The sequence below is a fragment of the Dipodomys merriami genome, unplaced genomic scaffold (assembly GCF_024711535.1).
Source record: "Dipodomys merriami isolate MVZ:Mamm:240054 unplaced genomic scaffold, mDipMer1.0.p SCAF_92, whole genome shotgun sequence".
Lineage (NCBI taxonomy): Eukaryota > Metazoa > Chordata > Mammalia > Rodentia > Heteromyidae > Dipodomys > Dipodomys merriami.
In genome coordinates, this window is record NW_027206535.1 from 5,115,947 (window position 1) to 5,131,526 (window position 15,580).

Sequence of the window (15,580 nt, forward strand, 5' to 3'; positions counted from 1 at the left end):
TAAGTAATAATACTTTTAATAAAATTAAGTTCTTAATAGCACATTTAATACATTAACCCTCCCCCTTCTTGGTTTCTCTGCATTTTGTGCAACATCACTTTGACTTGATTATTCATGGGTCAATTTCATTTCCCGCCTTTATTTTGCTTCTGAAATCTTTCCTTGCTGGATTTGTATGTGTCTTCACTAGATGCCTCAAATTAAGTCTGACCACAATCCTATTCTACTTTCTACAGTGGAGAGACCATCCCCCCCTGCCCCAGGGCTGTCTCCACCCACCTCCCCTACCCAACCTGCACCCTCGAATGGGCAAAGCCCATCCCAGACACTACCATCCCAAACTATCGAGGGTTCTAGGACAAAAAGAGCAGGGGGGTGGGTGGGGGGGTGGGAGTGTTTATCTGTCCCTAGATAGGGCAAGAAGAGTAAATTGGGAAGAGGGAGATGTGTTTGGGGTCTAGGGTCTGGGAGGGATGAGGCAGTCATTGATATAATGGAGCAGGCATGGCTTGCTGAAAAGAGAGCCAAGGGGCCTCTCCTCCCCCCAATAGAAGGGTTTGATCTGACTGCCAGCTGGGGCTAGAAGGCAAGTGCTTAAAAAAATGTGCATTCCTCACATGCAGAAACCAGGTTCCCAATTTTCTGTGAGGAAGGTGAAGTACCCTTGGGTGACCCCAATTAGAACATCTACAGCTCAAGGTGAGATGGAATAGAAGGGATCTAATAGAAGGGCTACCCAAGGCCTACTGTCCTTCCCCTACCTCTGCACTCTTGGGGATCTATTCCCCAAAGCCTTCAAGGGCAGTGTCTTAATCCTACCTCCCAGTGAAGGAAGTCCTTCTTGGAATCTAATTTCTATGAGATACCTTGCAAACCTGTGAAGCACCATACAGACTTAAGAACAGCTTCCAAGATTGCTACTTTCAACTGCCTCCATGGAGGACAATATTGACTGGAGTGCTGGGTGGGAGCAGGGATGAGAGACCAATCCCCTCAATGCTCATGAAGATCTGAGATGGGAAGCATGTGTATTTATTTGTATAATGGCTAAGATCTTGAACCAATCTATAATGAAGTGAATTGAGGTTACATTTCAAGGACTTAACTTACACAGGCCAAGGAGGAATTGGCTTGGAAAGGTTGGAGCTAAGCAGTCTCCATCCTCCCTGAGAGCCCCAGTAGAGGCTGGATCACATTAGAGTAGGGACTAGCTAACAGATACAATGGTAGCTGGGCCCCCAGCTCAGCCCCCAGCCCTGGTTGAGATGATCAGCATGCATCCTTTCAAAGACCTTAGGGACTGAGTTTCTCATTTACATATCCCACAGTGAAAAACTCAAGAATTCTCAGAATCAACCCCAGCAGACTGGAAGCTCCCAATCTTAACCTGCTCCATGACCCCTGAAGATGGAGTGGCTCAGGGTGGACTCAGCCACTTCCCTCCTCTATTCTTTTCCATACTTTTATACATTCTACTGGACCCAGGGGCCCTCAATGCTACTAAACTTTAAGCTATCTGAATATCATCTACTAAGTAACTAGTAATTCTTTTTCTTTCTCTAGGATTATATGAAATAAATTTGAATTATTATTATTTTGTAGTATTCTCTTCTTTTAAACCCCTCGGTTTCTTTTTCTTTCTCTCTCTCTCTCTCTCATTTTTTGGTTAAAAAAATCTATTTCTCTTAAAATCTCACCTCTCTGAGGGTTCCCATAGGCCTGCTAGGCCTCTGTTCTGGATTCTCCCTCCTCACTTACCCCTGTGGACAGGGCAGGGGAAGGGGAGGGGGGACACCTCAGGATCCTCAGTCCTTAGTCCCACAGCTTCTTTCTTTCTGGTTAATCCCTTTCTTTGTTTGGCTCTGCCGGCTCCCCTGAGGGGGAGGGGGAGAAAGGAGGAGGAGCCCACTGAGTGAAATCCAATCTACTAGTGGGGGCCCCAGAAGGGACCAGGTTCCCCCAGCCCCTCTCCACCATCCATCTCAGGATGCTCCCCGAAGAAAAGCAAATGACATTCCTCCCCAAAAAAAAGTGGGGGAAAAAAGGAACGTAAACCCGAACATATATTAAAAACACTTTTTTTTTTTAAGATTTAACTCTGAATACAAATGTATTTTTTTTTCTTCTTCTCTCCCTACATATATTCTAAACCTTCTAAAGTTTTTTTATTTTTTTAAGGATCACTTTATCATAAAATAAAATATCCTTTTCATATAATAAATTACCTAATAAAAAGTCTTTTTTTCATATTAGCCCAGGTTCTTTGCTACATTTATATGGTAATAAACGCCTTTATTAAAATAGAATATTAAATTATAAAGAACTGTTTTTTTCTTTTTTTTTTTTTTGCTATTTTTATTTCCTCTCCTCTGTGTTGGTTGCCAATCTTGCGCCTTCTCCTGCTCTCTGCTTTCTCTCCTGTTTTGTCACTCACTGTTTTGCGATTGTTTCTAGGTCTGGCTCACCCAGTAAAGGTGGGATTGAATCTGCTGAGCCCCCTAGTGTAACAGTCTTTTGCCTTTATGGGTAAGGACTGGAGAGGGGGAGGGGGATTGACAGACAGACATCCCTTCTTCCCACCCCCCCTCCCACTGAGCCTCTGGTAACTAAGGGTGCCCATTTGGTTTGGTTTCTATTGTACAGACATCTCAGGATGGATCACATTGGCAAGAAGGAGGGAAGTTGCCACAGGCCAGTTTTCTGGGCTGTGATCTCCTTCCTCTCCCCTCCCAGGCTGGTGGTCTGGAGGGGAAGGTTGAGGAGAGGTGAGTTAATTCACAACCGGTGGCAGAAGGAGTGGGGAATCCCCTATGCACCTCCATCCCTGCACCCCAGCTCCATCCAGGAAGAATGGGACTCCTGAGCGCTAAGTGCTCAGAGATCATGAGAACAGTTCCACCCCATTATATACAAGCATCTCCAGGGCCCCCTGGGCCTTCCATCCCCCATCCTCTCCTAGCCCGGCCAGCGGAACCAGGAGGATGAGAGGCTGGTGGCAACCCCAAGTGAGCTGTAGGGAGGCAACACTGGGGGAGCCAGGCCTGTCACAATACAAGATTTGTGGAACAGGCCCTGCTGTACCCCAGTCCTGCTTTGCCCTGGTCTGACCCCTCTCTGAAGACCTGGCCTCTCTGCTCAGCCACAGTGGATGGAACAGAGACTTCATGATTTGCACACTAATAAGGATTCAATAGCGGTTCAGTTAGGTCCAGAGAGGGGTCAGGGAGTGGGTCATTGCAGGGGAGGGAAGTCCTTCTAGTCATCGGTCTCTCTTGTCCAGGCTTTCCTGCTTCTGGCTCCCCCCTCCCAGAGCCAGAAAACCAGGCCAAGAACTGCTCCCTAAATATAATGCCCATAGATGATGAAGGTAGGGGATTTGACCCTTTATATGTCCAGTTTTACTTCCTTCTCAAATCACCACTGAAAATGGGGATACATTCTATCAGGAATTGGAGTTGCTTCTTTGGGAAAGTGGGGAGAGGGCTTGCTGTCTAATGCCTGAAGAGGAACTGGGGGAGGAGGCATCAAAAACTTCTTCCTTCAGCTTCTCCACAGGAGATAGTGCCCCCAAAGCTGGGCTGGAAGGGTCAGGAGGGAGGCAGAGAAAAGGAAGAAAGGCAGAGAACAAGGGGCTGGAAATAACAAACCACCCTGGGAAGCAAAGAAAAAAAGAGCAGGAGGAAACAGAAAAAGCAAAGGGAGAACCCAGAGGAAGGAAAGACAGGGAAAGAAGAGTGAAGGGGAAAATTGCAGGGGACACAGGAGCCCCCCCTCTCCTGGTTCCTCTAGCCCAGCTTTGTGGGGACAATGAGTTTGAGCCCTTTATTGACATGTTTTTCCCACACCACATTCCTTAGGTGATCTATGCAAACTTCTGATAGGGCCCCAACTCCCTTATACTATTGGGAACTCTTAGTTTCCCAAACAGTATAAGGGGGGAGGGGGGACACTATAAAGGGTCATGTTAGGAAATTGGAGGTCAGGACCAGAGGGCTGGGAATCCCAAAGAGCACCTCTAGGTACAAATGGCAATTCTCCCTTTCCCTTTCCCCCACCCCCCACAAGGAAGGGATCAAGCAACACACAGTTGGGGAGGAGGGCAAAGGGGGTCAAAACGCTTTAGCGGCCACTTCTGGCATAACAAAAGTTTCTCTTAGCTGCTTCCAGATTTAAGGGTGTGTTGAGGTATCAGAGTTGTAACTCTAGTAAAATTTTCGGTCTGGCCCCCTTCCCAATCTTCCCAAGGCAGGGTAACCAGAGGCTCTGAAAGTGGCCCACCCTCCAGCCACCACCGCCTCCCTGTCCCCCCTCCCCAGCGAGCGAATATCTCCAAGCACACTGCCCCTCACAAATCATTGATTTCCAAAAGGCCCTAGTGGCAAACAAGTCCTGCGGGGAGGGGGCCCCAGGAAACATGAGGCAGGAGGCTTAGGAGAATATTCGGATGGCTTGCGTGGCTGTGATGTGGCAGACGGGACACTCTGGGTCCGTCCTCTCGCAGATGCGTACTGCACATTCCATGCAGAAAAGGTTGTGTCCACAGGGCACAAGGGCGGCAGTTACTTCACTCTCAAAGCACACCATGCAATCCCGCCCACCACCAGGGCTCCGCAGGCCGCCTCCACCAAGTTTGGAGAAGCCTTGGAGCGGCTCTCCCGGCGGGCGCCTCGGGAGTCCGGCCAGCTCAGGGCCTGCAGAGGCGGCAGGAGAGCGATGAGAGCCGGGAGGCCCAGCTCGGGCCTTCGAAGAAGAGGAAGAGGAGGAGGCCGAGGAGAAGAGCACTGAGGTAGGCGTGGCATTCTCCTGGCCCGCCCACAGAGGGGGGCTAGTCTCGGCCACGCCATAGTACACGTCCTGCTTGCCCACGCCATAACCCGGAAACAAGTATCCGCTGTAGCCAAAGTCTCCGCCCTGCTCGCCCAGGCGCGGGGCCTCAAAGCCGGAGTCCACTCCGCACTCGCCGATGCAGCCCAGGCTGTTCTGCCGGAAGGTAGACAGGGGCTTGCAACCAGGCGGGTGTACCCGCCAGGCATCCGAGTAGCGGCTATCTAGCGCAGCTTCGGGGCTCCCCGCCAGGAAGTCGTTTTCATTGTTGTATTCGAGGATCTTGCCGGTGCGCACAGCGATGTGCGTCTCGATCTCCTCGCGAGCCCTCTCCACGTTGCCCGGGGCACCCGTGATCTCGAACACTGGGTCACGGTCACGACTTGGCGTGATAATGTATGTGTTGGTCTGCTGCTGGATGCGCTTGATGGTTGCCCCCTTAGGGCCCACCACCAATCCCACCACGCGGTAGGGCACTCGCACACGGATGGTCACCTGGCCGGGCAGAGCTGGGGCCACACCAAAAGCAGCTCCTGACTTGTTGCGGGAGGCACGGATCATGGAGAAATGCTCAGCCGCGGAGATGATTTCCCGTCGGGCCGTGGCCACATCCTCCCGCCGCCCTGTAACCATGAATACTGGCTCCTCACCCCGCACTGGCGTCTTGATGTAGGTATTAGTCTTGGCCCTCAGAGCCTTAATCTTGCAGCCTGGGGTAGAGTGGGAAAAGGGAGAGTGGAAGAAATTCATAGGACAAGGAGGTTTGTGCTAGAACCAGTAAGTGCTTGATCCTTACCCAGATACCCAGCTTTCTAGGAACCCTTCAGTGGGCACAGTGAAACCCTCAGCCCACCTGACTTAAAGAATCCACTCATCTGCCCGTGTTGTTATCAACCACAATTTCCAAACGCACCGACTTTTCTGATGTTATATTCAGGACTTTCCAAGTCCATTCATTCCTCCAAAACCTCAAATAATTAGACCCTCCCAAAGAAGCTGCTAAGTTCAAATCAGTTCCCCAAATATTTGCTGTTCCCTCAATTTCTCTGACTACTCAAAAATTTCCAGATCACTTATCCCCACATCTATCAGCAATCCTGCACAGAACCCCAATGTACTCATAAACCCTACAATCTACTCAATTAATTTTCATTCATTAAGTTTCTTCTAGTGTCTTAGGGACACTGACCTTCATCTCTCTGTGATCTGCTCTATGCCTTATAACAACCCACAGTGTCTGGGGGGGTCCCCAGATCAGCAACTAGTCCAATGCAGTAGAGTGAGGAGAGTCTGACAATCAATTTCAAGGGAGGAAGAAAGAATAAGAAAATAAGGAAAATCACACGTGAAGGAGCATCACCCCACCCATGACACTCCTGTCCCCTCCAGTCCCTTGGGAGAGAGGTGAGATGGTCTAAGGGCTGAGCAGGATGAGGGAGAGGGCATTCTAGACCCATACTCCTGCTTTGAAGGAGGAGCTAGTTAAAACTCTGAGGTTGGAGAGGGAGGCAAGAAAAAAAAATGAGACAAAGAGACAAAGAAGAAGGGGAGAAAGAAAAGTGTGGAAGACTAGGGTGCCACATATTTTATCTAGTCAGAAAAGGCTACTGACCTTGATGGCTTACTGGACAACCTTCTTCCCATATTCCCCTTTCTTGCCCCTAGTTTCACACAGAGCCTGAGACTCACACCCTTCTTTAGTGTGAGTTTGCACATAGACACCTAAGAGCCACTGCTCTTTCATCTTTCATGTGTACATGGGATCCTTGTATTCCAGTCTTGCTTCCTCATCCTGCCCCACACACAAACTACACATTCCTATACATACCTACAACTTTTTTTTTTAAGATAGTCTCTGTAGCCCAGGCTAGAACTCATTCACATATAGATGCTCACATTTATATGTGACCAACCTTCTTCATCCTCCACACATACTACCTATTCACAAGCATAGTGATCCATTTTTCTGATTCAACCCCATTCTTCCAACAACAGGTCTGAGTTATTTTACCTCCCACCTCCCCCTTCTCTACTCCAACCCCAGTAGTTTGGAGCTGGGGAGATGGAGTAGGTTGGACAAGTCTTTAAAAGATATCAGGAAGGAAATTTTGCTCTGCCTCTTTGTCTTTGGACCTCTTGGCAGTTAAGAGGTGCTACCTGTTGTCCACATCCTGGGTGCTTTAATGTCAGTAAACTATTGTTTTATTTGTGTGGCTTGTGGAAAGTAAAATGTGCTTTCCTTCCACCTCTACATAACATACAAGCTCCCTGATAGGCACCTGGGTTCTGGCTCTTGAGTTTTGGGTCCATAAACTTAAGTGGAAGCTAGATAACACTGAGGGCCAGGATGAGGATGTCAGACTACAGCATAAGGCTAAGAAGAAAAGCTGAGGCCTGTGGGTGAACCTCATCTGGGGCTCTGCAACCCTGAAGCATCTCTTGAAGGAAGACCAGTGGGTCCTCACCTTCCTAGAGGTCAAACAGAAGCACTAACACTGCAGCAGGAGTGGGGAGGTCAGTCAAGAAGGAGGACTTCCAAATACTTAAGGACCAAGGGGAAGGCACATTTCTAAATAGGAAAAAATCCCCCTACTTTATGAGGGACAGGACCATCTGATGCGGAGGCAGAAGACTAAAGAATGACTCCATTACATTCCGGGACCTCCCAAGGCCACCCCCACGTCCAAGTAAAGATACTAGTGCCCCCACCCAATTCCAGGCTCGGAATCCCCAGTGTCTGGCAACCAGAGGAAATCCAACTTTCTCAATCAGAAATCTCAAGAGAGCCAGCGCCTTGGGATGGAGGGCCGCACAGGGGAGTGGCATCCTCCCCTCCTCCATTCTGTTTCCCTTCATAATCCCCCAACACCTAGACTCCAGTTGGATGAGGTGGGATGTGGAGCAGGGCCCCCCCAGTCTGCCTCCCCTCCTCCTTGGCCAGGAGCCGTCCTCCTCCCTCACTCCAGGCCGGAATGCAGCTCCTCTATTGTTCCCCACTGTGGGACAGCTCCTCCCCCACTCCTCCCCCACCCCCCACCTCCCCAGCCCAGTCCCTTTGCAATTTCTGAATCCAACCCCCCCCACCCCTTGGGAAACCAGGAGAGAGAAGGGTCGCTGAGATGCCATCTGCTCAATCTGGACCTTTACCCAGCACACCCACCCACCCAGGGATGCTGGGCTGAGGGTGTGGTATCAGACATACTACACTGAATTAATTCTACACCCCTCCCAACACATCCAGACACACACCCTCCACCAAATTTCCAAGTGATGTTTTCTCATCTTCCAGCTTTATTGCCTTCTTGACCTGTCCCACTCACTCACTCACTCAAGAGACCCCTCTTCAAGCGCCTGGCCCCAGGCCGTGGCCAGCCCAGAACAAAAGCCAGAGAGGGAAGAGGAGAGGTCCACGCCAGGACTAGTACTTCCTTGGAGACAGTCTTTCCAAAACCCCACGGACCCTCCAACTTTGGCGTGTTGGTGACCACAGGACCCCCTCTTTCAACAGTTCCCCCTTACTACCTCTCCCCCAGGGCTGGGACCCTCCCCTGAGCCACACCCCCTTCCATTCCTACACTCAGCCCAACAAAGAGACAAATACTCAGTCTGGCTTTACGGACCACGTCTTCCCCAAAGTCTGTAACTCTAGGAGACTGGGGGGGTCCCAGTGGTGTCCCCTCCCCAATCCTCAAGCAGATACTGGAATAGAGGATTCTGAGTAACTCTGTACATTCCATCAGTTTTGCTAGCTAGGAGTAGACACCCCCTCCGGACAGCATCCCAGGATTGGAGACTGCTCCCCCTCCCCTTTCCCACTCTCAGTTCGAGGATATTTCTTTGTTTAACCGCAGAGCCCTGGGGGAGGAAGGGTCTGGAGAACAGTCCCGACTTAGGGTAGCGGGGAACTTTGTGGCACTTGGAAATCAAGAGTAGGGGGGCGGACCCTTTGTGGAGAAGGGACCGAGCCAGAGGCGGGCAAAAAGGGAAGAAATGAACTTTCCGCGCTGGGGACGGGGTGCCCCCCCACATCCCCACTCCAGCCCGCTCCGTGGTCCCGGCGCCCGCTTACCTTGCCTGCCCACGATCTCCGCCACGTGCTCAGAGGTGGGCACCGGTACACACTCCGTGGTGTTGCTGCTGCCCTTCAGGCGTAGCTCGGCCTCTTTGTAGAGAGCGCAGAGCTTGGCGTCGCTCGCCCCTTTGGGGGCGGTGGGGGGCTGGGGCGTCTGCGCCGCGGGGGCCGCTGTCGGGGCGGCCGGGGGCGCCGCGGGCGGCGGCGGCGGGGCCGGCTGCGGGGGGGCGGCCGGCTGCGCAGGGGCGCCGCCCCCCCCACCTCCCCCGTCCTCGCCCGCCGTGGGGGCGGGGGGCTCCCCCAAACCCAGGAGGCAGAGTTGATCGAGAGCCAGCTGAAGGGCGCGCTCGTCTTCCAGCAGTCCACGGTCCTTAGCGCTTCCCCCGAAACATCCTAGTTCTCCAAAGCCCCCATTTCTTTCCATTATTCCAGATACCACTAGACTAGGCATGGCGAAACAAAAGCTGGGGGAGAGAGAGAGAGAGGGAGAGAGAGAGGTGGTGGAAGGGAAAAGAGGAGAGAGGAGGGGAGGGGAGAGGAGAGGAGGGGGTGTGTGGGGAGGGGGAACAAAGAACTGGGGAGGGGGGAAGAAAGCGAGATAGAAAGATAGACCCTCCCCCTAAGCCCCCCTCCCCAAGCACCCTGTAACCCGACTCCCCTCGCCCCAGCCCCCGGGGTGGGGGTGGGGGAAAAGAGAAGCAAAACCAAGAAAGCAGATCTCCTCTCCTCTCCCGGGGTGACGGGGGGCGGGGGGCTGCAGTATCTCTGCCCCCACCCCTCCCTCCTCGGACCGTGAGTCTCTAGCCTCCGCTGTCCAGACGCCCCCTTTAGGCTCCCGCACCGAGCCCCAGTCCTGGAGCGGCGCTCAGTGGCCCCCAATAGAGCCCAGCCCCTTCCAGCGCTCAAACTCTTTTGTTTTAAATGAACTGGATGGAGCAGCATGGAACTGACGGGAGGGGGGCGCGCCGGGGGCGCCCGGGGCATGCCGGGAGTTGTAGTTTCCCGCCCTCGGGCACGGGGACGAATTCCTTGACCCGAAGAGGGTCGGGAGGTGCCCTTCCGTATCTACCCACCGCTCTCGGGCCAAGCTAAGGGTAGGATGGAAGTCGAAGTCCCTCTTTTTTTTTTTTTTTTTTAAGAAAAAAATTATTTTAAGCGGAAGGATAGGCGGAGAAGGAGCACCGGAAGAAACGGAATGGGTGTTGAAAGGGCTAATGCAGCACCCCCCTCAGGAGCCGGCTCCCTCCCCAGCCCGGAGGGTCCCGAGGCCCTCTTTCTTATGGTAATGAGGGGGCCGAGGCGGGAGGGGCCCCGATCGGTCACTGCGGCTCCGGCCCTCCCTCGCGGCTCCCCGCGGCGACGCTCGCTCGCTCTCCGCTCCCCCTCCCGCTCTTCCCGGAGTCGGTCGGGCTCCCGGCCGTGGGGGAAAAGGTTCTCTCTCGGCCGAGTAGACAAAGCCCGCAGCCGCGATGGGGGAGGAGAACAGTCCTTCCCGCTTCGAGGGGGCCGGGGAGGAGTATCGCCCTTGCAAAGGATGGGGTCCCCCTAAGCCCTAAGCAACAAACCATCTCCCCACTCCACCCTTAGCCGCCCCCCCCTCGCCCCCAGCTCCCCGATCTGAGAGGCACTGACTGGGAGGTGAGTTAGTTCGCGTAAGGCGACCCTTGGAGGGGGGCAGGGAGGGCTTCGGAGGGGTGAGGTGAGGAAGGCGAGGCGTGGAGGGAGGGTGGGCCAGAGTGGAAGGCAGAAGAAGTCTTAGGGGCGTGGTGTGACTTAACAGATTGGGGTGAAGAACTTGAAGTTAGGTGCGATCCGAGGGAGGAGAGACGAGATCGGGAGGCCAGGCTTCCTTCAGGCCTGCGCTGCGAGGACAGTTTGGAGGCGCTGTGTTTCTTAGAGCTCATCATTCTCCTCTGTTTCACTCACCCCTTCCGTTGGACACTCCTATTAATTCAGTCCGTTAAATGATTTTGGTGAGTGTGAAAATGCTTGTAAAGCTGGAGTTGAACACTTGGACACTTGAGTAAGCTGGAGGTGTGTGCATTCGTTTCTTTTTCCCTTCTCCCAAAACTTGACGTTTATTTTTTTACCCTTTTTATGCTTGTGTTTTTCCCAAGAGAAGGAATGACCTGCATTTTAAGGGTTTGAGGTCAGACTTGACATTAAAAGTTTGAAAACAATGTGTGTGTGTGTGTGTGTGTGTGTGTGTGTGTGTTTGGAAAGGATTTTCTTGGAAAAGGAAAAGCTGAGCTAGTTTTTAAGGTGAAGTACTATTTGGAGGCAGGGAACAGAAGTCCACAGACAAGATGAGACCCTTTGAGGCAATGAGGGTTGAACTTAAGCCTATTTGGTTCCCTAAAAGTGATTCTTGGTAGGAGTGAATTTGCACACCAATGGTGGGTCTCTGGAGCGAGTGAGGGTTGGCATACTGACACACTCTTTTCTTTTCTGGGCTGATTTGGAAGAACCTTAGAAAGAGGTTCTTCTCCTTTTTCTCCCTCTCCCTCACTTCCTCCCTCCCTCCCCTCTCTGTCTTGGGGCTTGAACTTGAACTTGAAGCCTAGGTACTATCCCTGAGCTTTTTTGCTTAAGGTCAGCCCTTTACCACTTTGAGCCACAGATACACTTCCTGTTTTCTGGTGGTTAATCGGAGATAAGAGTCTCGTGGACCTTCCTGCCTGGGCTGGCTTTGAACCTCTATCCTTGGATCTCAGCCTCTTGAGTAGTTAGGATTAAGGCATGAGCCACCACCAGTGCTCAGCTGAAAGTGCTCTCTTGAGTCCTTGCCCCATCCAGAGTTGGAGGAGTGCCCTGTAAATCAAGGATTTAACACTGAAGTAACAACAAAATATTGTGAGATTGGGTGTTACTATCACTGAGCAAGAGTTAGGAAGAATTGGAGAGATGGAGTCCTAGAGAGTGGGCTGTTTGTGACTCTTGTTCCTCTTTGTTTGTCCCAGGAACCTTGGTTGGAGGATCTGTGCTACTGGGGCTCTTTTTGAGAAAGAGTTCCTATTGTGGACAAGGTGATTGCTTTTCATACTAATAGTGATGGCAAACAGTTGCCTAGGATTTATTCTGGGCCACACATTTGTGGGCCACCAGCTGGCCTGAGCTTTCCTATCTCCATGAAATGAGATTCCCCCCAGATACCCACCTTGAATTTGCTAGGGCTCTGCTTTCCTCCACCACTAAGCCAATTAAAGGAGGAGGTTAATGACCAAAGAAACCTTGGGGATTTGGTCTGGGAGGAAAACAAAGGGCAGAAACAAGTATGTGTTCATGGGGAAGGGAGCAAGCTGAAGACGTGAAGGATAGGGTGGGCAAGGTGAGGTCCCTACTGGACCCATATCATAATGTAAGAAGAATGAATCAGCCCTCTGGCGGTTAATGTCCATTCTCAAGGTCACAGTACAGCTCCAGACAAATATTCTCCAAGTCAGGAGAGGGCACATGTGAACCTGGCACTTGGAGGGCAGCAGTATGAATGTGAGTGTACTTAGGTGTAAGGCTTTGTGCATGCATGAGAGTGTGTGCTTGCCGATCTGGTGGACAGGTGCTTATTTTTTGAAACTGGGACTATCACTTGAGCCACACCCCTAGCCTTTTTGTATGTATGTATGTATGTATGTATGTATGTATGTATGTATGTATGTATGTATGTATGTATGTATTTTGGCCTGGCTCAGTCCTCAAACTTCCTCCACTTTGCTTGTTCATGGTTGATATTCTACCACTTGAGCCATACCTTCAGCCTAGCTTTTTGCTGGTCAGCTGGAGATGGATTTCTAATTTCTGCCTGGGCTGGTTTCAAACTGTCATTCGCCAGATCTCACTCTTTTGAGTAGCTAGAATTACAGGTGTTATAACCCTGTCTCTATTACACCTGTAATATGCAAGGTCTCTATAACTTTTCCTGGGCTGGCCTTGAACTCCTGCCTCTGTCTCACAAGTAGCTGATTACATTTGTGAACCATTATCCTCCAACCTGGCTGCTCATTGCCCAGCATAAAAGCTACCTGGAGCAGAGACTCAGTAAGGGAAACTTCCTGATATAAGACAAAGGGGAAGGCTTCTGGAACCAAACAAGCTGCCTGTTAGTTTTGCCACCTTAAGTACTCATGTACCTCTGAACCTCAATTTCCTCATGTCTAAGATGGAAATAATATGTGAAGTTCCTAGCATAGTATCTGGTTCCTCTAAGGTGTTCAATTAGTGTCAGCATGCTGGCCCTGGTTGTTCTCTCTTTGCAGTTGATTTTAGCCAGACTGTGGCTAAATTAATTAATTTTCATTTATTCCTGTAGCTAACCAATTCCTATTGAGCTCCTAGGATGGGCTGAGTAGCATAGGAGAGAGTCGGACTCAACATGTGTCACTCAAAGTCACTTCTAGGTCAACTTGCTGAAATAAGATGATCCAGACAAACAGCAGATAATTCCAAAAATAATTCCTGCTAAGCATTGGAATGCAGCCGAACTTTCAGCTGAACTCTCCTCTCCTCTCCTCTCCTCTCCTCTCCTCTCCTCTCCTCTCCTCTCCTCCCCTCTCCTCTCCTCTCCTCTCCTCTCCTCTCCTCTCTTCTCCTCTCCTCTCCTCTCCTCTCTTCTCCTCTGCTTCCTTCCCCTCCTCTCTCCTCTCCTTCCCTCTGGACAGCCCAGGTGACTGTGTGGAAGGTGGAGGTCAGGACACTGGAGGACAGGAACATGGTATAAAATCTAGACTATATACTTGTATCCTTTCTCTCCTTTGAGATATCCTGAGCACCCATCATGGCTGTCTATACATTGAGTGCCAAGGAATGAGGCTATATCTAACACTTGCCTTTCTCCAGCCTCATTCTCAGAGTCCTAGAGAACAAGGGGGTCGGGGCTGGGAAAGAGGCTCAGTGGTAGAGTGCTTGCCTTGCAATGTATCAGCCCCTGGGTTCGATTCCCCAGCACCACATAAGCAAAAAGAAAAAAGCCGGAAGTGGCGCTGTGGCTCAAGTGCTAGAGTGCTAGCCTTGAGCTGAAGAGCTGAGGGACAGCGCCCAGGCCCAGAGTACAGGCCCCATGACCGGACCCCCTCCCCCCCCAAAAAAAGAGAACAAGGGGGTCACAGGAGGCCAATACCAAGGCTGCTCTGCCAAGCAGGCTAGCTTTAAAGAACTTACCTCCTTCATCACCCTGTTCCTTGTACGATGCCTTCTCCAACTGTCCAAGTCAGCTGAGCCTCCTCCCCATTGAAGGACTTGCCTCTCCCCTCTTGCCCTGGTCATTTTATGTATTTAAAGATGGAATATGAAGGATTGACTCCCCCCATCCTATTGTCCCAGGCCCATAGAGATGCCAGGCAAAATGTCAGTTATGTGCGAACTTGTTTGATGTGCTGGCAGGGCAATCTACCTAAGCCCAGTTGTAAACATCACATTGTGGGCCCAACTCAAACTCCCCACCTCCCTTGACCTAGTGGCTTTTTCATTAACCCCTGTCTTCTTGCTCAGACCTCATATAAAAACCCAGCTCCAGTCCCAACTCTCTGGCACCGGAGGGAAGGTCTGTGCCCTTGCTGTTCCTCAATAAACAGTCCCGCCTGTTGATGATGGAGTCTGGCCTCTTCCTTTTCCGTTCTCCTCCATTTTCCCAACACCCATGTTTACGGCCATTTTCTTTTCTTTTGGTTGGTCATGGGGCTTGAACTCCAGGGCCTGGACACTGTCCCTGAACTCTTTTGCTCAAGGTTAGTACTCTACCACACTGAGTCACAGCTCCAGTTCCAGTTTTCCGGTGGTTAACTGGAGATAAAAGTCTCACAGACTTTCCTTCCCAGGCTGGATTTGAACTGTGACCCTTAGATCTCAGCCTCCTGAGTAGTAAAATTACAGGTGTGAGCCACCTGTGTCTAGCCCCTTCCTTCCTTCCTTCCTTCCTTCCTTCCTTCCTTCCTTCCTTCCTTCCTTCCTTCCTTCCTTTCTTTCTTTCTCTCTTTCCCCCTCTCTCTTCCTTCCTTCTTTTCTTTTTTTCCCCAGCAGTAGTGGAATTTTGCTTTGCTGCTTAGCCATGCCTCCAGACTCGCATTTTGCTTTTTTTTGGGGGGGGTGTCCGGTCATGGGGCCTGAACTCTGGGCCTGGGTGCTGTCCCTCAGCTCTTCAGCTCAAGGCTAGTGCTCTACCACTTGAGCCACAGTGCCACTTCTGGCTTTTTTCTTTTTTGCTTACGTGGTGCTGAGGAATCGAACCCAGGGCCTCAGGCTTGCAAGGCAAGCACTCTACCACTGAGCCACCTTCCAGCCCCTTGCTGGGTTTTTTTTTTTTTTTTTGGTGGGGGGGGGTCCGGTCATGGGGCCTGAACTCTGGGCCTGGGCACTTTCCCTCAGCTCTTCAGCTCAAGGCTAGCACTCTACCACTTGAGCCACAGCGACATTTCCGGCTTTTTTTCTTTTTGCTTATGTGGTGCTTGGGAATCGAACCCAGGGCCTCAGGCATGCAAGGCAAGAGCTCTACCACTGAACCACCTTCCCAGCCCCCTTGCTGGTTATTTTTAAGATAATGTCTTGCTTCCCATCCTGCAGGCAAGAACCTGAACCACAATCCACCTATTTTAGGCTTCTTGTAAGATGTTGAGATGACAGGCACAGACCAAAGTCTCAAGAACTTTTCTGTCCAGGCTAGCCTCAAACTGTGATTTTCTCATTCTCAGCCTC

The 15,580-nt window shown here is 51.3% G+C and overlaps 1 protein-coding gene across 1 annotated transcript; it reads right to left on the reverse strand.

Moving 5' to 3' along the window:
• Positions 1-4,349: 4,349 nt before the first annotated feature.
• LOC138821571 (RNA-binding protein MEX3A) lies at positions 4,350-9,347 on the reverse strand. The gene is made up of 2 exons (XM_070013948.1): positions 8,894-9,347; positions 4,350-5,534 (listed from the first exon to the last, which is right to left on the reverse strand). The coding sequence occupies exons 1-2, from the start codon at positions 9,345-9,347 to the stop codon at positions 4,429-4,431; spliced, it is 1,560 nt and encodes a 519-aa protein (XP_069870049.1). The 3' UTR covers positions 4,350-4,428.
• Between the last annotated feature and the right edge of the window lie 6,233 nt (positions 9,348-15,580).